This window comes from Pholcus phalangioides, unplaced genomic scaffold (genome assembly GCF_987345545.1).
Source record: "Pholcus phalangioides strain wild (caught in Gottingen) unplaced genomic scaffold, Ppha-v1.0 ptg000007l_1, whole genome shotgun sequence".
Classification (NCBI taxonomy): domain Eukaryota; kingdom Metazoa; phylum Arthropoda; class Arachnida; order Araneae; family Pholcidae; genus Pholcus; species Pholcus phalangioides.
The window spans coordinates 27,889,029-27,912,344 of NW_028301600.1; the positions used below are offsets into that span (position 1 = coordinate 27,889,029).

The 23,316-nt window shown below is 36.8% G+C and overlaps 1 protein-coding gene and 1 non-coding gene across 5 annotated transcripts in view; one reads left to right on the plus strand and one right to left on the minus strand.

Moving 5' to 3' along the window:
• Window positions 1-23,316, plus strand: part of DIP2 (disco-interacting protein 2) — a 234,904-nt gene that overhangs the window by 61,333 nt on the left and 150,255 nt on the right. For 2 of the 4 annotated variants that reach the window (XM_089232962.1, XM_089232963.1), the window contains exon 1: window positions 10,787-11,050. The exons of the other annotated variants lie outside the window; for them this stretch is intronic. In XM_089232962.1, the coding sequence (XP_089089088.1) occupies window positions 10,882-11,050 (169 nt within the window). In that variant the 5' untranslated portion in view covers window positions 10,787-10,881. Of the gene's footprint in view, window positions 1-10,786; window positions 11,051-23,316 lie in introns of those variants that run through there. 4 annotated transcript variants of the gene reach the window in all.
• On the minus strand, window positions 16,021-16,095 carry TRNAS-GGA (transfer RNA serine (anticodon GGA)). The gene has a single exon. It is a non-coding gene; the product is annotated as a tRNA-Ser (tRNA).

A 23,316-nucleotide genomic window follows, 5' to 3' on the forward strand; every position in this document is an offset into this window, starting at 1 on the left:
ACGGTTGAAATATGACGCATTTGTTTGTTGTAAAATGAAGATATATAAAAAAAAATTCGGTATAGAAGAGTAAAAATATTTAAAAACAAGATTGATTGCTTCATTTTTAATGAATGATGCCAATAATTTATTTTTAGTTATTTAAAACGTTAGCATTTATGTAGAGATGTCCTCTCCACTTGTTAATAGAAGATTCCTCGAAAGACTGGTTATATTTTTGGAGATGATGATTACAAGGAAGAAACTTCATCTCTGCCCCCACGGGCAGAAAATTAATTTTCTTCCTTGTAATAATCTCCTTGTAATAATCTCCATCAAATAGATAAGAAATATTTTATCTGATTCCATAGCTTAGCAAACGGGAGATCGGGGTTCGGGTCTCCGTGGGGGCAGATGAATTTGTCTTTCGAGGAATTTTGTATTAGCAAGTTCAGAGGACATTTCTGCATACATGTTGCCATCTGGTGGCCTATGTCATTCTCGAGTTATTAGTTGATTGCTGCCGCCGTCCATGTACGGAGTCGTTCAACATATACGGGGGATTCAAAACTCAACGTACAAATTTTTAGGGGGAAGTAGAAAACAAAACAGGATCACACAGGAATGTATGACCGGAAACCCCAACCTGATCAGGATCAGATGAAGGATAAACGAAGATGCAGAAATGACAAGCGAATAATGGGTGTAAAAACTCTTTATTTAAATATACAGTACGCGTGTACGTTTTCAGAAAAAGTGCCCGAAGTTCTTACCATCCACAGTTATGCACGCTCTTCACAACGCCGACGCATTGATTATCTAACCCTTTCAAAAATGCCCGGCATTTCGCGGACGTTTGCAGCTGCGACGAAGTCGGTGTCAGATTCAACGAGTGTCTCGTAGACCATGGCTTTCAGGGTCCCCACAAGAAGAAATCCAGGCTAGATAAATCGGGCGATCGTGGTTGCCATGGGACGGGTCCACCACGCCCAATCCATCGATACTCAAACGTACTGTTCAAGTAATCACTTGCGACACGGAAAAAATGAGCGGGAGCCTGTCGTGTTTTGGAAAAACATTGCACGCCGAACCAACACGGACAATGTAGAATAATTCCGGCAGTACCTCCTCCAGAAAAATGCGGCCATCCAGTCGGGGTGGTAAGAGGTATGGTCCGATTAAGTCATCACCAGTAATACCTGTCCATACGTTCACGGAGAACCGTTGTTGGGCAGCATGTCTTGGCTCCACGCATGAACATTGTGTTGATTAAAGATCTCTTCACGAGAGAAAATGGCTTCATCCGTGAACAGAATGAATGTTGGAAACGCCGGGTTCTCGTTGCATTTGTCCAACTACGAGCGCGCGAATTCCACACGTCGAGGATAATCCTGAGGCTTCAATGACTGGACCCGTTGCAAATGATATGGATGTAAATGCTTCGTGTGTAATGTGTGTCACACACTGGATTGAGATACTGCAATATCATGGTTCGTGTGTCATCATCAGTTCGTGTGTGCTTGTACCAGAAGATTCTTCCACTCGACGCAATGTCTCCTCTTCCAAGGCAGGTATGCGTGTCGTTCGTGGCCGCTCTGTATCATGCCTGCTGCTGCAGAATGTTCCGTATTCACACAGGTTACTGTGCAAATTCCCAAACATTTGGTGATGTGGTACATGTCTGGTCGGGTAACGTTCTGTATACAACCGTGTCGCAGCCCTTTCGTAGCCGTCAACTGCACCATACACAAAGTGCATGTCCGCCATTTCAGCGTTCGTAAATTGTTGCATGCTGTCCGTACGCAATCTGAACTTGAATGACTAGTGTGGCATTCCAACTACAGCGCTGGCGAACAACGCCCTCCAGCGGATAACGGTGCTCTGAAGCGTGCATAACTATGGATGGTAAGAACTTTGAGCACTTGTGAAACTTAACGTGCACACGTTCTGTCCTCGTGTAAAAGTATTGCTAAATAAAGAGTTTTTCCACCCATTATTGACTTGTCATTTCTTCATCTTCGTTTATCCTTCAGCTTTCAGGTTGGGGGTTTCCGGTCATATATTCTTATGTGATTCTGTTTTGTTTTTGTGTTTTCTACCTCGCCTAAAGATTTGTACGTGTGAGTTTTAAATCACCCTGTATATACGCTCCAAGGGAGAAATATTCTGTTTCCATAGCTTAGTTGGTAGAGCACTCGCTTGGAAAACGAGAGACCGGGTTTGTGTCCCCGTGGGGAGAGAGATGAATTTTCTTCCTTGTAATCATCAGCTCCAAAAATATACCCAATCTTTCGAGGAATCTTGTACGTTAGCATTTCTTCGAAGACTACCTTTTAAAACCGAATGCATTTAGGTGGAGGCCCCCTCCCTTTTTTTTTCCTCATCGTCGCGGAAATAATTTGGAAGCACTTGATGGGTGCTTATTTTTATCATTCGCTAGAGATTGAATGATTCTATTGAGAAGAAAATTAATTCTGCACTATATGAAAGGTAAGTAATTATCTTCATTCACACACAGATACTGTTCCAAAGAAAGAACCCATTCTCATTATTTTTACAACACTGAGCAAGGTCTGGACTTCGAAATAATTAACGTTCAATCTTTAATCGGATTACGAATGGGATGTCGGGATGTGTGCGCAAGTGTTGCGGCTATCTTGTATTATGGCAATAAAGTTTTCCGGCCTTGACGAGCGGATCTTATAATATCAATTCCATCAATACGTTGAAGAATCTTCTGACGGTGTTAGGTAAAGTAAGATGATCACACAATGAACTTTTCAATGAGAAAGTTAAAAAATCAATAAAAATTATTTTTTGTGATTTATATTAGTTACTTTCAAAGATTTTCCATTTACTCGTGCAGATCCTATGGCGTTTAAGGTCCTGTGTTCTGAGGAATTGAGATTTATCTACTTTTTTTTGCTGTTGAATACTCCATTTCATTGCAAACTTCTCAAATTTATGATATCCGCCGTTTGACTAGCTTGATTAGTTTACGCATATTTACGCGCAAACCTTTGAGTTCTTGTTAAAAAACCAAAGTTGGTATTAATTCGATAGGTTCAAGTTTAAGAGAGAGAAAAAATCCAACAGAAAAATATGTATTCACTAAAAAATGAAGGTTTTTTTAAGGAGGTATAAAATTGACAAGCTTTTTATTCTCTGCAGTCAATGATGATTTTCCTTGTATAAACACGTTTGAATAATGCACGCTTTTCAGTTTTGCAAATAGGGGAAGAGGGGGGGGGGCTAATGTGGCAAATTTTAATTTACGATTATTTTGAAGTGAGATGAAGAAATTTAAACTTATTTTTTTGTTTTATTGAAGAACATACACACGTTTTTTTTTCTATCATATATATGATTTTTGATTACTTTCGGCAGGATGATCAATTTTATTCATCAACCCTTTTGTACCATTAGCCCCATGTTTGGGGATCTATGAGGATATGAAAAATATACCCACAAAAACGAGATATGCAATATTATACATTACACTTTTATTTAATCAATCTCCAAATTTTTTTTCAAACTGGCTTATTTCAGGTATTTTTTGTCAAAATTCGTGTCATTCCACTCATCAGAGTGGGAAACTAATTTTCGTCCTGCTTTTTCTCTAATAATCCTAACTGAATCGCTTCAGTGGTGGTAAAAAAATTTAATACAGTGCTCGGTTTCATTCTTAAAAGGTCTCTGCGTTCTCCTAAAGCAGCAATCTTCAACCTGGTGCTCCTCGAATCACCAAGAGTGCTCAAAGCTTGTGTCCGATTCAGGGCCGTCTTATGGGCATCCTGAGCCAAGTGACTTTTTTGAGGCCCTACACAGCAAATTCTTGAAAATTTCAACCAGTTCTCGTTTTTGTGAGGCTCCCGGGCCGTGCCCCGGTGGGCGTATGCGTTAAGGCGGCACTAGTCCGATTTCGTGCACGCGAGCACTTGATAACGCTTCAGCTAAACAAACACCCTGTAAAATGGTATTCAAGGATTACAATTATGTAAATTTCATTCATAAGTCTGCCAAACTTGCCGTAAGAGATGCTTTTCGTTTGATGATGGGTATAGGCAGTGCTCGCGACTCGACAAAGGTTGAAGACCCCTGTCCTAAAGTCTTTCTTCCGCTTTTCCGAGGCTTAGTTCGTCCTGCACGTTGTGGTGTCGCAGGGAGTTTTTCTCTGGTAAAGGGTTGTTAATAAATGAAATAGCTTACCTCCGGGGGTCGTGAATTCATAATTGACACGTTTAAAAAGAAGCATGATAAACATAATGGGATAAATCGAGAAGCTGTCCATACTTAGATAAGACAACCATAATTTATTTTTTTTGGGAAGTGCATTATATAGTATTAATTTTTCTTTCGTGATATATGCTTTTATATTGGATTGCTGTATTTTGGTTATATTTGACATCCATATTTTTCTATGGGCATCTTTTCCCAGTCACCTCCCTGGGCAATTTGCCTGTTGTGGCCTTTGTGTTTGTATTTATGTTGGTGACAGCTAGGCATTGGACGAATAGTGATTTGACCGAATACCGAATATTCGGCGGCCAAATATCAATTTTCTTAAAATTCATCACAATTATAAATAAAATAGATGTTTTTAATTGAAAATAAAATTATTGAGATAATTTCAACAAATTGATATTGAAATTTAATTATACAGTTTATTATTGAAATAAATATTAAAAAAACTGGTAAAATTGAAAGATTTTTATTGCTATGATACTGACAATCTAATTTAACGATATATTGTATTTTAATATTACAGTGATAACAAAGCTAACGAAGATGATTCGCTCTGGAATCGCGTTCGTTAGCCGAAACGTGATATTTCCCATAGGTTTCTATGGAAAATTGTTTGATTCGTTCCAGCTTTTGCCCAAAATTTAAAGATAAGTTTTTAAAACACCAAGGAATGTTGTAAAAAAAGACAAAAACTGATTGAAGGCAAAAATTAACAGCTTCAAAATTGTATAAATGAGAATATACAGAAAGATGATAGACACTAAAGATCTTTTTATTTTTCACTAATGTACGCAACCAACACCAGCTTTAGTCTACCTACTATAAAGCTCGTGTTGACACAACCCAATCGAGTTCATAAGTGTCCCCATCCATTTCTATTGTGGTCAGCTCATTTCTGTGTCTGATACATGATGCAGATGGAAAAGATGATTTCCCAGACTGTTCAGCTTGATGCTAAGAGTCTTGCTCTGAAAGAATGAATGCTCTGAAAACATAAGCTACTTTTTTTTTTCAATGCATTTTCTATTTTTGATGAATCTTTCATTTTATATGAAATGGTTCAAAGAATATAAGAAAGAAGTGTAGGTACATCTGAAAAAAAAATTACGAGGTGGACATGAGTTAATCGGGCTCTAGTGACAGTAATTCTGATGATGGCTGGTGTGAAAATTCAGCTCATGATACTGCTATTATATATCAGTGCATATTATCGTCAATGTTCGTTAGCTGAATCTGTATTCGTTAGCCGAAGTAGAAAAATCACGAAAAAATCTTCGTTAGCTGGAAAATTCATAAGCCGAGGTATCGCTGTATTTACAGAATCAATTTTTTTTCAACACTTGTAACAATTTTACATCTAATTAAGAATATGTCAACCATCATAAAAAAATTTATACGACTTTATTTTTTCTCTCTAGATGTTCTTCCCTTCCAGTAGCTCAATACATTTCTTCTCTAGGAACATCCTTCAGTTTGTGAATTCGTGTAATTCATGCCCACTTCTATCTTATTGCAGTAGGATTCCGTTTTCACTTTTCAGTTTCATGTTTTACTTATCCTAGAAATTCACCCTGACATAACCTGCACAGAAAAGGATAGGTGTACACCACACAATGAAATATAATCGGTAAATTGTTAATTTACGCAAGAAATTCCAATTAAAATAATTTTTTTTAAATTAGTTTGTTGCGCTTAGATTTACACAGATATTCGGCCGAATACCTAAGCATTATTGGGCCGAACCGAATATTCCCCAAAAGGGCCGAATACCAAATAGCAGCCGAATATTCGCCCCATCTCTAGTGACAGCAGTCTGATTGTTGCCATTCAATGTGTTTAAAAAATGTTAAAAAGAAAAAAACAAACTAAACTGTGAAATTTGGCCCATTAGCCTCCGCTTTCCACTACATATTAGTTGTTGGGTAAAAATATCTGTTTCATAGAATCGGATATATACACAAGATTCAAATTGAATATCTTGAAAAAAAAAGAAGCTGCGCGGAAGTTGAGTAGTTAGCGTGCCAGTCTGCTTTGCAGGTTTGGGTTCAAATCCCGGTGGGGGTATGGATGTGGTTTGTAACTAAATCCTATAATTTTCTTGGCCAGATTACATGGATCTCTTGAGAAAGCGTCTTTTTTTAAGAACAAATATAAGTGTTAGTCGAATATGAGTAATAGTGGGTATTTTTTGAATGTCTTTTGCCAGTCTTTTGAATGTCTTTTTCCATAGGGGAACCCTGTCAGGTTCTATAAAATTTCTTTTCGAATTTAGTCTCTTACATGTCGTATATGGATAAACGTCGATAAGTTGTTCCCTGGAGCCCCCAATAAGACTTTCCAGAAAATCCCTTCTCTAACCTCCCAACAACAATCAGGCAAGTTTAGGGGGAAAGTCTGATTTACTAGAGCGGTAATCTCCGTTGACAGCTTTATTTCGCTCCTTTTCGTGAACACGTTGATTAAAGATGAACGCGGGTGGAAGCCCTTTAGCTCAGTTATCACTAGAGCTTTCGCGTGGAAAATACCGTTTGTAGTGTAGTTACTTTGAAGCCGTTTACAAATAGGTACGTCAAATTTTATCTTTCATTTAGAAAATTAGAACATGATAGCAACCATATATATATTTTTTAATTTACTCTAAATACTGTACTTTTTTCTCAGCTTTCTTCGATTGAGAGAGGGAAAAATTTCTCGATTTGTTGAAATGACTGTAAATGAGAATACACAAATACGGTAGCCCCCTCTTACACCGCGCTTTGTTGTAATGTTCACTTCGATATTTTAGGCCTTCTATTAGAACCGCTGTTTAAAAATTAACGAACATTAAAACCTAAATAAGGTCGTCAGTTATACCTCGTTTTTTCACTCTCTCCCCGACATGCATTCTTCGCTGAAGTGGCTTTAAAAATTTAAGCTTGTAGTATTTTTATGAACGATTTTTAAAAATTCTTGTAATTCTTGCCAAAAAACGTAGTTTTGTTTTACTTATGCCATTCCTTTGACGGTAGACGTGCAGTACAAGATAATGATTTGTGAAAAAAATGTGAAGGTCGTGGAAATTGATTGAAACCATGAATTTTTTTTCTCAATACACGGATTTCTCGTTATTCGAACGTTTCTGGAAATATTACGGAACACTGTAATTCCGATAGAATTCACTTTTTTCATGCTTCAGAAATGCAATAGAAGTATCTTCAGTTTTGAGACCCACTACAAAATAAGGTTGTTCTGCATGAGGAACAAGCCGTTATATAAGTTACGGCAGTTTGTCACGCGTTTCTACAGCTTTCCAATGTAGAAAACATTGAAAATTCTTTTTTCTCCTATCGAAAATGTTTACCAGCCTCCTAATGTCATCGCGCTTTCTTGGATCATTATACATATCTATCATTTGGCTGGGTTCCCATGAATTTGTTGCCCAGTACTAAGAAGAAACCAGTTGTGTTTAGAACATCAATAGTAGTTTTGTTTGTCTTCAATCTTATGTTTATTTTCCCATGGCACTTCTATCCGGCTACGTAAAGCAGGCGACAAAAAAAATATCGACGTGTGATGACTGTGAATTTGGTTCTGATTTGGTGTATTTTGCCTTTTTTTTTTCTGTTTTTAACTGTTCCCTGATTAATGGAGCTTTTCTAGATTTGTTTTGCTTTGGTCACTTTTTCCCCCTCTTTCTGCGTTCAAGCATATCACAATGCTAAATGAATCGTAAAGAATTAAGAGTCGAGCGCTTTTAAATAGATTCGGATACAGTTACTCACAAAGAAAATGTATGTTAATGAAAATAAGTAAAATAAGAGCTCATTTTTTGTCTGTTCACGCCGAGCTGTATGTTTTCATTCTTGTGTAGGTATTACTGCATTTTCAGTCCATGACTCCAGTCTCCTGTCAAGTCATCTTTTTGAATTTAACGCCTGAGAAACTTGAAAACTAAGAATCAACAACAATCAGGGAGAGAATAGTGCGAACAGGGGATACTGCTGGGTTGAAGATAGTTGCGGCGAATTGTCTTCGCACATCCATAATCCTTTATAGAATTTTTTTTTCTCCAACAAGAAAAGGAAATTTTATTGTGTTTTCATCTGACTGCACACCTGTGTTTTTTCCCAGCTTCTTGTTCACGCACACGACGATCCCCCGTTCGTCTACCTACTAGAATTAGTGGCCTTGAAAGTGCTGTTTATTTCTCAGTACTACTCCGGTTTTTGATGTAGGAGGGTAGATTCGAGAAGAGAGGTCGTTCTACCTTCAAGTCTGGTCGTTTCTATGTAGCATAAGCTACTGGACTAGAGTCTAGAAATTTTTATTTTTGGGTAGGTATTTATTTTTCATCGTGCTCCACTTCAGCAGATTTCTTAAGAACAAAAAGAAGAGTTGATGAGAAAAAGTCTTGATCAAGTGAGTTTGTGAGAGAAATACCCTCTACGATAAACAGTGAGGTCAGTTTTTTTTCTCTCATATGAATCTCTTTGAAGAAAGAGAGCCTTTTTTTTTTTGCTGATAGCTCTTTGTGCCATTGGTGGAAAGAAAAACGAGATGGGAATAAGTAACCACGTGGTACTCAGTTCTCTAATATGCCTAAAAATGCCCTCCAGCAAGTTCCCCTTCTGGGATGAAAAAGATTTTTCCTCATTTGGCAACTTAATTCTCGTATTTGGCATTTGATACAATAAATGGCGTGATATCCATTGTTTACCAATTTCGATTTCATTATTATATATTTTCCATATATGGGCTTATAAAATTTATCATGACGTGTATATATATTGTTTATAATTTGTGTTAATTGCATTTTTAATTGGGTTGCTGTTTTTTTTTTAAATATATGACATCCATATTTTTATTGGCATCTTTTTTATCAGCCACCTCGTTGGGCATTTTGCCTGTTGTGGCGTTGTATTTGTATTTGTGTGTTGATGTAAAATTGCGAGTACACCCTTGTTTGTGCGCATTGAGGGAACGATTTTGAATATATTTTCAAGGTTTTTTTTCGTATATTCAACTTAATCTAATCTTATTTATTTGAGAGCAGAGGCGTCGAAATACGAATGAAATATAACATGGGGAGGGGGCTGAACGTTGCCAGTCGTCCCTTATATACGAGACTCGAGTTATTACGTAGGAGGGGGAGGAAGAGTGCGGTTGCATTGTACATGCATTAATTATCGGGGGAGGGGGCTGACCCCACAGATTCCGGCTCCTATGCTTCATCGGGAAAAAATGCACGATGAGTTTCAAGAAAATAGACGTATTTACCAGATAAAGTTCTGTTTTCCAAACTTATTTATTTCGTCACCTCTTCAAGAAAACAAAAATGTTCCCATCGTCTGTTTTAAGGCAAACTGTATAAGAGCCCATACTGTAACTTCACAGTTCTTCCCTAATCCGTTCCATTGTCTTCCATATCGCTCAATTTGTGAAACACTGATCCAGAATAGTATTCTACAGTCTTTTTATACCTGCGGACGAGCGGGAATGCGAGACATAACTTGCGGAACGGCAATAATAATGAATAAATAAATAGGAGGATATAAAAACCAACATGGAGACGATATTTTACTTATCAAATCTAAAATTATGTTGAGGCTACATGAACTGAACAAAATGTTTTGCAGATAGGCAGGAAATTTCCACGGACTGGCGGTTGAAGAACACTAATCTAGAGGCATGTGCCAGTACAGACAACAAAACACACAAGTAAGAGACGTATATTTCGAAATATTTCGCAACATAAAATGGCTCTATTACGTATTTGCGAATAATAAAAAAATTTATAAATTTCTGTTTCGCTTAATTCATTGGAACGCGATATTCCTGAATTTAAATAGCGAATTTTTTTTTTCGGAACATATTTTTCGTTAGCAGAAAATTTAGCAAAAACATGCATTTTCAAAATTTAACAGGAGAGCAAGTGATATCCCTATAAAATTTACTGTTACTCCGAAAACTCTATACGAACTATAATACTATGTAAGTTGATTGTGTTCACATTTGATCCATAACAACAACAACAAAAAGAATGAAATTACATGTGACTGTTGCACGGAAATTATTTTTTTAATATTAAAGAGCTGCTCTCTCTCAAACTGTGTTGGCTTCTTTTGTTTTATCGCTATTACGCTCTGCTATGGGTGGAAAAAGTTTTGTTTGGCACGAATCGTATAAAGCTTGGCGATATCGCGGCCTCTTTTATGGTTTATGCCGACAACTCTCTTTTCCAAGTGAAGTAAGAAGTAACCCCGCTTTCTCACTTTGTGCATCACAACAGAGGTATGTTCATCCAATGAGCCTTCTCTTGCCGAAGCAGCTGATTGCCTCTGGATTTAAAACGTTGATGACGGACGCTTCTCAGATGTTGTCCCAGAACTTGAACCTTTCAATTTTTAGCTGGCTGTGGTTTGAGTGACATCGCAGCGGAAGGGATGCATCCTAAGTTGGAACTGTCACTGTTTTTGAGGTCGTCTCACATGCTTCCTGCCTTGTAAAAGGAAGAAATAATAATAAAAAGTGTGTGTGTGAGTGCCGTTTGGATAATAAGGTGTGCCTGTTTTCTCTGACTTCAAAGGCCTTGAAGTTTGAAAAAAAGAAAAAATTGGAATTACCATTACACTTTATTTTGGGAGTACCTTCACTTGGGATGTAGCGTGCAATTTGAAGATGTCTCACCGTGCACATAGGCATATTTCACCAGTGCTTTATCATCTTCCTCCAGCTTTTTGGTCAGCTTTGGTTGAAGAGAGCGAGTCTGATACCGGCTCTGACTCATCACGTCTTTCCGCCGTGGTATCTTCGGATGGCTGCAGATCGGACAGTGACTCCGAAGAAGGTGAATCCTATTTACCATACATTATATTTTATCTTTTTTCCCCTACCCTGTTGAATTGTTATCGTTTGAGCTCAGCTCGCTATGGAATCAGTTCCCAAGTCCCATTTCTGCCACTGAAATAGAATTTCCCACTGAAATATGTAGAGTGCGACCGTGTTACTCAAACTTTTCAACCATGCAGGAACCTAAAAATACTCGTAATATCCATGTTCAAAGAAACCTCTACGATGAAAATAATTTCTAGAACATAAGAGGAATTATTGCAACTATTTTGCTTTCATATTTCTCGTGGAATCCCTTTTTAAGAAACGCGGCCGTATAAAATAGCGTCTTTAGCTGGAATAATTATCAACTGCAGCAAACGTCTTGAACGAGTATTCTTCAATTTTTATACTCGTATTTATAATAAGTGCTCGTAACACTGTAACTTTTTGTTATTCCTCAAAAAGTAAATGGTTTCGCTAAATTTATGTAAAATATTTTTTCTAGAGGTTACATATGATACTATTAGTATGTGTCTTAATTAATATTTTTGCGTTGTAAACAGTGGTCAAGAGTATATTTTTTATTTGTTTATGTGAGAAAAGCAGGACCGAAAGTATTTCATAATAAGCTTATGAGCCAGATATTAAAAATCGTTTTCTCTATAAGTCTCATGAAATCTCGGTGATTCGAAATTACATCTAATCCAGTTCAACGAATCGAAGCAGCATTTTTTCTATCCGAGAATGTCGTTATTATGTATTAGTTTATGATAAGAGGATATATACGGTATATAATTCACCTCAAAGCAGCACATTATCCATCAAAATTACCTTTAATGTGATGTAAGTGTTTTCCTCGTTTCATCTAACTGTTCAATACAATCCCGCTCATGTCATTGCACTTTTTTTCACATATTATTTCATTCGTTGAGTATAATTGATTAATTTTCATTTCCTTCAACCTTAGCTTACACGGAGCTGATACGAGTTTCACATTATCAGTATTAAAAGAGTAATAACTAATGAATGAATAAATTACAGTATTTAACTAGTATGAAATATACAAAGTAATACAGTTCCTAAGCAAAACCAGTTTTCTCTGTCCCGCTTCTTAGAAAAGTTTGTTTCATGATAGGAGTTCAAATACGGGTAATCAATTCATTAACTGATGTTTAACATCTAACGCGAAGCTTGCTTCTGTGTAATGCTGGTTATGTGTAGTGTTGCCAACTGAGATCAATTTTTTTAACGATGAGTTAAGTGTGATGATTGAATAATTGTATCGTTGTGAGCCTGTTGCTCTCTGTGGCGAGACTTTTCAACGGGGAGATTGGTTCGCATTCGCTCCTCAAAGTTGGGAGCCACAGAAAACCAACTTCAACCGACCACCACTGTGGCGACGGTGGGTTCGAACCCGGGTCCTTACGATGCGAGTCCGTCACTATGACCACTCGACCAACACAGTGTTCGTAATACTGCAAAACCCTCTTAAACAATCTTTTCGTACAAAAAAAGGGAAAAACAGAGTTAAACGCAGAAAATCCGTTTTATCCGCATTTAACGCTGTTTTTTGCAACTTTCCTCCGTTTTTCGAATTCAAATATCTCAGTGAATATTGCTCTTAGAAACGTGGAATTTTTTTGTTGGTATCAGGAGAGACAGGAGCAACAACTTTCTAATTTGGTTTTTGAGCACACGGGACCTGTATAAGAAGTGAATTCCCTCATTTTCTTATGTGTACGATCCCTAAAATTTATTTTCAGATTTTAAGTTACTGCACGTCGTTTGAAAACTTTTTTTAATTGAAAGTATGTTTGTAAAGTCAACGGGTACAGAGATATCCGCTGTGCAAACAATTTGAGACAGCCTGTATATATATGTACACGTATTTTTTATACAGCTCTCTGTGCCTTCCTTTACCACGGCCCCTTTCCATTTTAATTTCCCCCCTCCAGAATTTTCCCAGGTCCACGGGGAAAGGATGTGGCTCAAACTGAGAACCAGTGCTGTTAGTAATCTTTCAATCTCGTATAATTCAATATCTTCTCCATGAAGTGCACAACAGATTCAGTATACCAGCGGTTCTCAACCTTTTCTGACAGTGTATAATTTCTATGGCGGAGCCCTTTAGGACACTTTTTTTTGTTTGTTTATCAAATTTATTTTGATTTATTTTATTATCGTCGAGTTGCCGCGGAGACCCAGGGAAGTGCACAAGGAGCCCCAAGGGCTCTGCGGAGCACCGGTTGAAAACCGCTGCAGTATACAATACAAATGTGAATAACTTTGTTCTAGTTTCAATCCCTCTCGTTTAACCGAGGTTTTCTCTCAACCGGCTGACCTGTAGTCCCAGTTAGGTTGGTTAACAGATGTTTTTAGATAAGCTTTCCTTGATTGATTTTTTTTAAATTCGCTATTCACCGCACTTGTGACAAATAACGTAGGCAAACGATGTTGCTCATGGTACTTAGTCAATTTAACGAAGGTAATGTGAAGATGGAGGATAACCTCTTCTAATGAATGAACGGTTTCAGAGGAAAAAGGAAAAAAAGACTTTATAATAAAGAGCAGCTGTGCTTCAAGACTCATTCGTTAACCTTGACTAACTGTGAGTGAATACTTGTTTTATTGGGGTTCCTTGTGCTTGAAGCAGCGGACGATATCGCACGACCTCACACTGCAGACAACCATTCTTATTAAAGAGAGCTCTAGTGGGAAACTTTTCACATCAAATTTGGCGTGTGGGAGAAAAAAATGAGGTCAGAGCCCCTTATTTCCCCTCCTTCCGTAATCATTAACAGTGAATATTTCAAAATGCCGTGTTCCGTAATGATTCACTCTCTGCACTATATTTCCATATTTGTGAATTGTCAATGAGTGAAGTGTGGGGAAATGTAATTTGTAAGAAACCTCTCCTCCCCAGATTAGTCCAAGATAATGAATGACAACCACTGTGCGGTACTCTCAACTTTATTCAAGAGGTTTCTATTTGACACGGAAGTTTTTGGACTAAGAAATCTCAGGACATGCGCCAGAAAAACATATTTCCGATCGCGATGGAAATTTATTGTCGAACAGATAGCTGAATTCGTTTGTTTGTGTTTCGATGAAATTGCTTTCGCACTTCAATTTTGAAAATGGTTCGTGTACCAATGTGTGATTTTTCTCACATATGTGAAACTTGCATACCACGTCGACCCGTATAATAACAACTCTGTCATAAGGTTCGTGTCGTGTATTCTGTCTGAATACTGGGTTAATTTCTGCCTGAATCTACAACCATACTCTATTTGCTTCTTCAAACTATCTTCATCTAAAAGATAGTCCGGGTATTAAGATATGCTCGAATGTCCAAAAATCCCCACTTACTTTGCTTCTCAATTAGTTGTTTGTACAGGAATTATATGGTATATTCTGACGCATACATTCCCACCTAAATTAGGTTTACGAGAATTTCTAGCAGAACTCGATTTATAAATGTCTTTCTTCTCTAATGAGAGAAATATTATGCAGTTTAGGGGAAAATGCATGTATCCTTGTTATGTACGCTTGAACTTGAAAAGAACCACAACGCGAACAAACAAAATAAAATTTTTTTTGCAATTCACACTGGGGCAAATTCATCATAAACAGTAACACTGATATAAATTAATCATGATCATATTCGCTTGATTCTGATAAATAGATATTACATTCTTCCTGTGCATTATTACTCAAACTTATATCCGCATAGCCAACAACATTCTATTTGAAAAAGAATGTTAGTTCGTGTTCCTCTCCTTCCTTTTTTTTCGAAAAAATTGTACCGGTGAATAATACTGCATATGTATCCATGGCTAGTGTATAGAAATTCATAGAATTTTCAGTGCTAAGTGTTGGCATGATTTTTTTTCCGTTTATTGTACACCTTCCTCTTTCCTGTTTGCATGCGTGGGAAAATGATACTTTCATGGAAAAAAGGTTAAATTATTGAATGAAACACGCGAAACAAAAGGTGACCTGCGTGTCAGGGATGTTTATAAATGTTTGAGGACTTCGACCTTTTTCCCAACAAGTTACTCGCGTATCGTCGTTGTGTATCCATAGATCATGTCACTCCTGTTAGATTTTGGTTTCGTGTTACAGTGTAGTTTGGATCTAATGTCCTTTTCTTTAAGGTACGTCAAAAAAAAAAATCTAAATTAAGAATATATCTTTGCTTTCATCGTGTCTATTTCGAAGGATTCGTACGACTTTAGTATTTTTATATAAATTCTCGGGTGAACCGATCTATCTTTGTATTAGTATTTTTGTTTTCTTAATTTTAAGACAATTTAAGTTTCCGATAGGGCTACGTGTGCTCACTTTTGTTGAACATTGGGAGATGATGATGCGTCATGCCGTTTACGAATATTTTTAACTCTTTTTATGTTAGCCAGATATAAATCTTTGTCATCTTATAAAAACATAGTGTTCCTGTTCTATAAACACTCATGTATTGGTGTATTAGAAATTATGAAATTATGTTCTGCCTTTATCTGTCATTATGCTTTTGTTTTGAATGAAATATTAATAATTCATTCACATTTACGTTATTCATGGGTTTTTTTATTCATACGCATTATCAAGTAGGCTGACTGTACATACAAACATCGACGTGTTTGTATTTCATTTCCATCATTCAAGCTAAATATTGGCTAGAGAAAACGGTATTTTTTTAAATTTTTTGATGGATTACAGATCAGGGTATGAAAAAAATCATGATTTAAAAAAGAAAATCGGATTTTTTTAAATTAAAATTAACTGACTACTTATTAATTAAAACAAATCTTGTTAATCATTAAGAATGCATATTTTCATATCACCTAACTGCTTTTTTTCTCCTAATCGCTCAAATTTAATTAAGCATTAATGAATATCCGAGGATGATGTCACTCTCCGCTATCCATACAAAGGTTTTTAACAGCTGGCTGATGCGAAGATATATTTTAGAAAGAGAAAACTCAACTGCCCCTGCGGGAATCGAACCCACGTCCTTTCACTTTCCGGGTGAACGCCCTAGACCACTAGACTACAGAGGCAACGAATTTCTAAATCTTTCGAGCTCCTTCTCAATCACGAGCTCCAAAGAAATATTTAGAAATTCGTTGCCTCTGTAGTCTAGTGGTCTAGGGCGTTCACCCGGAAAGTGAAAGGACGTGGGTTCGATTCCCGCAGGAGCAGTTGAGTTTTTTCTTTCTAAAATATATCTTTTCATCAACCAGCTGTTAAAACCTTTGCATTAACAAACCTTTAATGAATAAACTACAAATGAAGTATAAGCAAAAAAAATACGAACACCAAAAATCTGTGTTTATGTAAGTAACATGAAAGGTCATTAAGCTCAAATTAACTTCACGGATTAACATTTTTTTTTGTTTGAGGCCCCCCCCCCCCCATTAATGTGAATGCCTGATGGCAACTCAGTATCACACATCTGATGCAGATATCTCGATTCACTTGATGCACAATCAAAAGGCCATTCAGCATCAACTAAATAAAACAAATTCTATTGGCAAGATTGTTTCATGCACAGTGAATGGATGTGTTTCCGATTTGCATGCTGTTGCTTAATAGTTTACACATTTTTATTCTATCACAGATTTAATGAGCTTTGGTAAAAAAAAAACGAGCAAACTCAAAATTTTAATACGAAAAGTAAAGTCGAAAGCCTAATGATATATATGTTGGTATAACATCATCTGTTATTTTGAATCAGCAATTAAGCTAAGGCTTTATACAGAAAATTATTCCTCTGTTTTTTTTAATCATGGGAACCCTAGTGCCACATTGCAATGCACTGCATATAGTGCAGTTTAGCTCCCTATATTTTTCTTCAATGTTTTCCATGCGCAAAATCTAGAAATAGAGCAGCTTTCTTTCTGCACTGTATCTAGGGATTAAGTTCAAGTCAATATTCACCCCAAAGATCTGCTATACTTCTTTTAATCACAAACATTATCACATATCGGTAACATGCTAACCGTACCAGGTTACATTTATTTCAATATCATTGAATTTATGTAAAGAAAAAACAAAATTTAAATTTTGTGATTTAAATCAATGATTTTTTTTAAATCTAGCTGATTTAAATCGGCATATCCTGTTACAGAACCAATCAACCCCTGTTACAGAACCAATCAACCCCTGTTACAGAACCAATCAACCCCTGTTACAGAACCAACTGTAGGTTACAGTACCCAATGTCCAGGGAAATATATTGTTATACTTCCCAAAGCAGAATATGCCGGAATCTGTGACTTACGTCGTAGAACAGTCTCGAAGAATTTTAAGAAAAGTTTAGATAAAATACCATTATGTTGATTTTTACCTCCTTAATATTTCCAGTCAGCCGAGGGCTTATTCCAGAACAATGCAAAACATTCTGATTTGAGGATTATACTTTTTGTATGTTTGTATATTTATATATAGGCCTATATGTTTGTATTTTTTTTCCTTGGCTTAATAATAAAGTGTTCCAGACTCTGCTACGAAACTGGGCTGGAAGAGATCTCGGCAACGGGATAAGTCCGGTGGCAGAGCTCTGAGGTTCATTCTGGACCAATTAGTCGGCTCAAGATTAATTTCAAAAAAGGAAAGTTTTAATCCAAGTTTTTTTCCCCCCATTGGTATATAACCGCATTTTTATTCTACCTATTATTTTTGTTATAGTTATGCACATTTCCAGTAACTACATAAATTTTGATTTTTTTTGGCGCAATTTACTTACCATTGCTTGAACAATAGAATTGCAGTATGTGTGTGATCGAGTAGCTAATACAATCTATCATCCGATTTCGATTAAATTCTTGTCGAAAATTTTCGTTTTATGAATGATTTATATGCGCTTTCAGAATTCCTTATCTAACCGTTCATCGCATTGCACTATTTGTTATTCGAATCATATGTTAACGATTGTCATCAGGTTGCTGTTGCATTTTCAATGATAAATAATGTATGCAATGTGAAAGATATCTTTCTGTTGGCTGAGAAGCCATGTGTGACGGCTTTCTATGAATCTCAATTTCCGATGGGCAGTTCATATCTGAAATCGTTCTTTATTGGGAGATTCTAGTCATATTTCAAAACGCTGTTCTGCATGCTTAGATCTTTTGGCATCACTTATTTTTAGTAGTGTTTCAAGAAGTAAAGAATAAGAATTGCAAAAATGGAATGCTTATTGTGCCTTACATATCACTGAAACTATCTGTTTTCTTACCAAATTACGTTGATTGTGTGATTGGAACGTTTTTTTAATATTCAAATGTTGTTTACCGACATTTGATTGCCGTAATGATGAATTATCAGAACAATACTTGGTCAGGGTTGTGAAGTTTCTTTCCTGATAGGGAAAACCGGAAAGTGTATTGGTTTTTATGTTGCATGGAAGGAATTGACATTTTTCTTTTTCAAATACGTACATTTCAACATAAGCAGCTTTTGATCATTTTCATTACGCAATTAATATACAGCCAAACGGCGGTGCAACGATACTCAATATAACGATGAATGCCTCTACAACTTTTTTTTTTCAAATCTTGTTTGGAATTGCCTATAGTTTCAGTATAAAACTCCTCCGTACAACAATATCCTCTACTCTACTACGATAAATCCCTCTATAACGATATTTTTTAAGAGATTTTGAAGTCACTACAACGGTATTTTTTTTATATTTCGCTGAAAATCGTCTTCAATTTAGTTTTAACTTCGTCACTTGTTGTTATTCTTCTAAGGGCGTATGACGACATCGGTTTTTGGGCACCATATGATCACTTAACGTGTTGATGGAATTGTTGGTAGCTCTTGCTACTTTCTGTATAAGATACAAAAATGCAATGCAGTGAATCACTTTACAGGGGCAATGTATCTACCCAATTGAATTTTATTATTAATCAACTAATCGCAGTGATTCTTTAACCTTTGTCACCCGCGGCGCCATAGCTGTAGTCAACGTCTGTCTCCGCGGCTTCCCATAATAGTCCAACAAAGAAAAAAGAACTGTGGTCTTCAAAGCACCGAACTGGCACATATCAAATCGACAGCTCACCGCGACGCCCCCAAGAGCCGCGACACACACTTTCGGAATCACTGAACTAATCAGTTACAATTTTTCACTGCGAAAAAATACTTTAAAGCTCATTTTCTGATGGTGTTAACAAAGCAGATTTAGAAAAGATGTCAACAACATAAATTATGTGGTAGATGATGACAATGTTGTTTCTCGATATAATTCAGTTAAAAAGTTTAGGCTATTTTTTTGATCGAATTATTGAAAAAAATTATTAGGGATAAAAATTTTGATAGGATGAATGTAGTTATATCAAAACTAGATTTAGCATGACAAAAACCAGAAATTTTTAATGGATGAAAAGCTAAGTACTCTTCAGATGTGCACTTTGCTCCCTCACCTTTTGACAATCTTCCCTTTCTGTAGCCCACCCTCATCCAAGGTGCCAAGTCCCTTTTCACTTATTGAACTGATTTGCTGCCATGGCTGCTGTAGAAGTGGCGCCAAATCCGGGATGAAAGGGCTCGAGAAAAAATTTTTTATATACTAGCCAAAAACAAATTAAGGAAAATGCAGTAATTTCTGTCCACTCTAGGAGAAGTGTCAAATCCAAGCTGGAAAGGCGAAAAAAATAAAATAAAATGTTTTCTTAATTGCTCGCACGGATAAAGTGTAGGGAGGGGAAGCAATGGGCACCAAAAATAGGTCCTACAAAAACAACGCCATAATAGGCAAAATGCCCAACGAAGTGGCTGAGAAAAGATGGCCACAACAAATGTGTATGTCATACACTTCAAAAACACAGCAACCCAATTAGAAATGCAATTACAAGCAATATATATACATGATAAAATATTATACAATGCCCATAAATAATACTTATGGTTGTCTTATTCTAAGAATGGATAGCTTCTCGATTTATCCCAACATGTTCATCGTATTTCTTTTTAAACGTGTCAATTGTGTTAGAATTTACTACCTCCGGGGGAAGTTATTCCATTTATTAACAACCCTATTAGAGAAAATTTCCCTGCGACACCATAAGCTAGTATTGTCCCTTACCAACCGATACTGGTGTCCCCTTGTAAAAGCAGTTGATTGACGGTGTACTAATAATTCATGGTCCATCCTGTTGAAAATTTTGAACACTTTGATCATATCTCCCCGACACTTGTGTTCATCCAATGTAAACATATTCAAAAAATGAAGTCTCTCGTCATAACTCAAGCCCCCTGTGCTAACAAGGACACGCGTAGTTCTTCTCTGCACCCCTTCAACCAAGGCTATGTCCCTCTGTAGGTATATGGTCTCCAAAACCTTACAGCATACTCCAGTCCAGGACAAACAGCCTCGGAAAAGCGGAAGAATGACTTTAGGAGGATGCAAAGAGACCTTTTTGAAAATGAGACCAAGCATCCTATTCGCTTTTTTGACCACCGCTGAACAATGTCCAGAAAACCTAATGAGAATTCCCAAATCGGTGATCCTAGTTGCATCCGAGATAGTGACACCATTCAACTCGTAAGAGAACCGTGGGTTGTTGGAACCAAAATGAGCGAACATGCACTTGTCAACGCTAAACGTCATGCTCCATTCTCTAATCCTGTTTAAGTTGGTCAAGGAGCAACTCCCTATCGTTTTGATTCCCGATTACCCCCATTTGTTTCACGTCATCTGCGCATTTGCTAGCAATGCCATCGATACCCTGATCGAGTTTATCGATAAAATGGGTAATGGGTACAAACCAAAATATGTACGTGGGTAAATATTTTGGTTTGAGCCGCCCCTTGACAGGCTAGAATGAAATAGAACGGCTCAAAATTTCTTATATTGGTTTGCACGATGAAACCTTTAAACACTTTCTCAAGGTAATTATTTTTCGTTGCACTTTGATGCAGTTTTTACAAGTGTCCCTTTGATATCCACACTAGAAACTACATTCGCACGAAACATTACATTCAATTTGTAACATTCCGGTATTCGATTTTTTTTTTGGGAAACTTTGAAACAATCGATCTATCATGATTAACCTAGTTTGAATATTTACATTTTTTGTTATTTAATATTTCATTATTAGGTTTTCGATCGCTTTCAGCATCCGGCGGCTGGCTCCTGGGACAAATTTGACTTCAGCACACCTCTGGTTGAGCATGTGATTCAGATACAGTATCACCATTACTTACATAGATGACCTCTAAAGTGGGCGGGTGGGTTAGAATGACCCAGAAAAGCAATAGTTGCTACGCTTAAAGAAAATACATTTCATGGCAGCTCTGGGGTTGTTTTTTTTTAGAAGGGGGGAAGTACTCGTTAGTACTGAATATATTTTCACCTCTAGTTCTTCAATAAATGTCTTGCATCGCCGTGACATGCTCTGCATCAAGTGATATGTAGTTGAGCCCCATTAATATGAACTCCATTTATATTCAGAAAAATGGTTTTGTGCTGCTGGGCCGCCGTAAGCAGGAGCGTCGGAAGTGTTTCAGACCCGTGGATACTCGGCTAAAGCTTTTTGTTGGAAATTTTGATTTCTGAATTAATTCAGGTATGCTCGAGCGACCCGACTTAATTGACCTTAATTCGACCTACAGCGACTGTTGCCTTATTTCATTAACTACTTGCAGCTGATGTCAAAAATAGGGAGTGGTCACAATAATGAAACTTGACTGTGTGTATTAGTTCTTAGGACATATAGACAGGGCCGTCTTAAGAGTATCATGGGCCTCCGGGCCAATTGATTTTTCTGAGGCCCTGCCAAATAACTCGAAAATTTCAACCAGATCTCATTTTTGTGAGGCCCCTCTTCGCTTGAGGTGCCCGGGTGGGCCCATGCCTTAAGACGACACTGCATATAGACCCGCTCATCTTCCATATTACGTAGGAGGTAACCAATGTCCCTCACTGGAAATTGTTCCTGTGGAAGCAGGTGTTAGTTGAGGATAGATTTCTATTGCTTCTTAACTTATGTCATGAATGGGAGATGACTTCGCCTAAAAATATACTCGCAATAGCGTTATGCAGTCTTTCAACATATCATAAGCAAAAGGATACACGTCCATCCCAACTCCCTTTTGATTTCAAAACAGTTATGTGCACATTCTAAATACAAATCACGCATCCCCAAGGTACCCCCTCCGTACTTCTAGACCAGTAGGTACCAAACAGTGTGTGGTGAGATTTGGGGATAAAATCATATTTAAAGCAGTTAATAATACTAATTCCCATCTGATGTATTGCAGTACTTTGAGGTACCGTTAGAGTGCCTCGAGATTGAGTGGAGATGCTTGGAGGTTGGAATGCCTACTAATTGTCTGCAGATGTAAAAATTCTATACTGGTGGTTGTACTGGATTCTGTAATTGTAATTTTTCATGATTACGTTCGTTTTTAGGTTTTCTTTATTAATGGGTGTTACGGAATTGACATTATTAATTCACACTTATCCAGTTTTTATTATTTCAAGTTTAGAATTTGAATTTTATTACAGGAATATATTCACATTACAGAATAAAAAAAGGGTCAAGGAGTCACAATGAACCTATATTGGGGGTTACGATAAATATCACAGTTAAACAATTGAGATATGTCTTTTCATAAATATGCGCTTTGTTACACGTTCACATGCTGTGTAAACATTGAAGTAGTTCGTTATTCATTAAGGTTTTGAAAATATACAGTATTCAAAGAAATCCGTATTTCCAGTGGGAAAGGCTTTTTTGTTGAAACGTTTTCTTCCGAGTCATTTATAATTGATGTGTTGAAATTTGAGTTATTAATACTGTTTCGAGTCATGTTTCATATAAATGATTGGAACGAATTTTTTTTTACTTTCTCTTAAAATATCTGCTACCGTATTATTCTTACGTTAAGGCCCTGTCCGTTCCTTGATGGTGTGAATTTCCAAAAGAATAATAATAAACACGTGATTTGATGTATATTATAGTTTTAGAAGGATTTTCATTGTACTTCAAATGAAGTAGATGTCTTGTAAAGTTGTGTATTATTTGGATTTCGAATCTCACAATTAGAAATGATTTGTGAAGGCGACCTATTTATTATTATGTTTTTTCTTTTGGAAATCGTAATCGAACAATGAAAAGGGGTTGATGGATTTCTGTGAAGAAGGGAAACATGCGAGTGTGGGATTTTCCTGTTCTTAAGAAACTGTTTTCTGCTTGGGAAAATTGCTTTTTCTTTCAGTGGCGATGTAGTTAAAATGTCTATAAGTGTATAAACACAGGAGCACACACATTATCT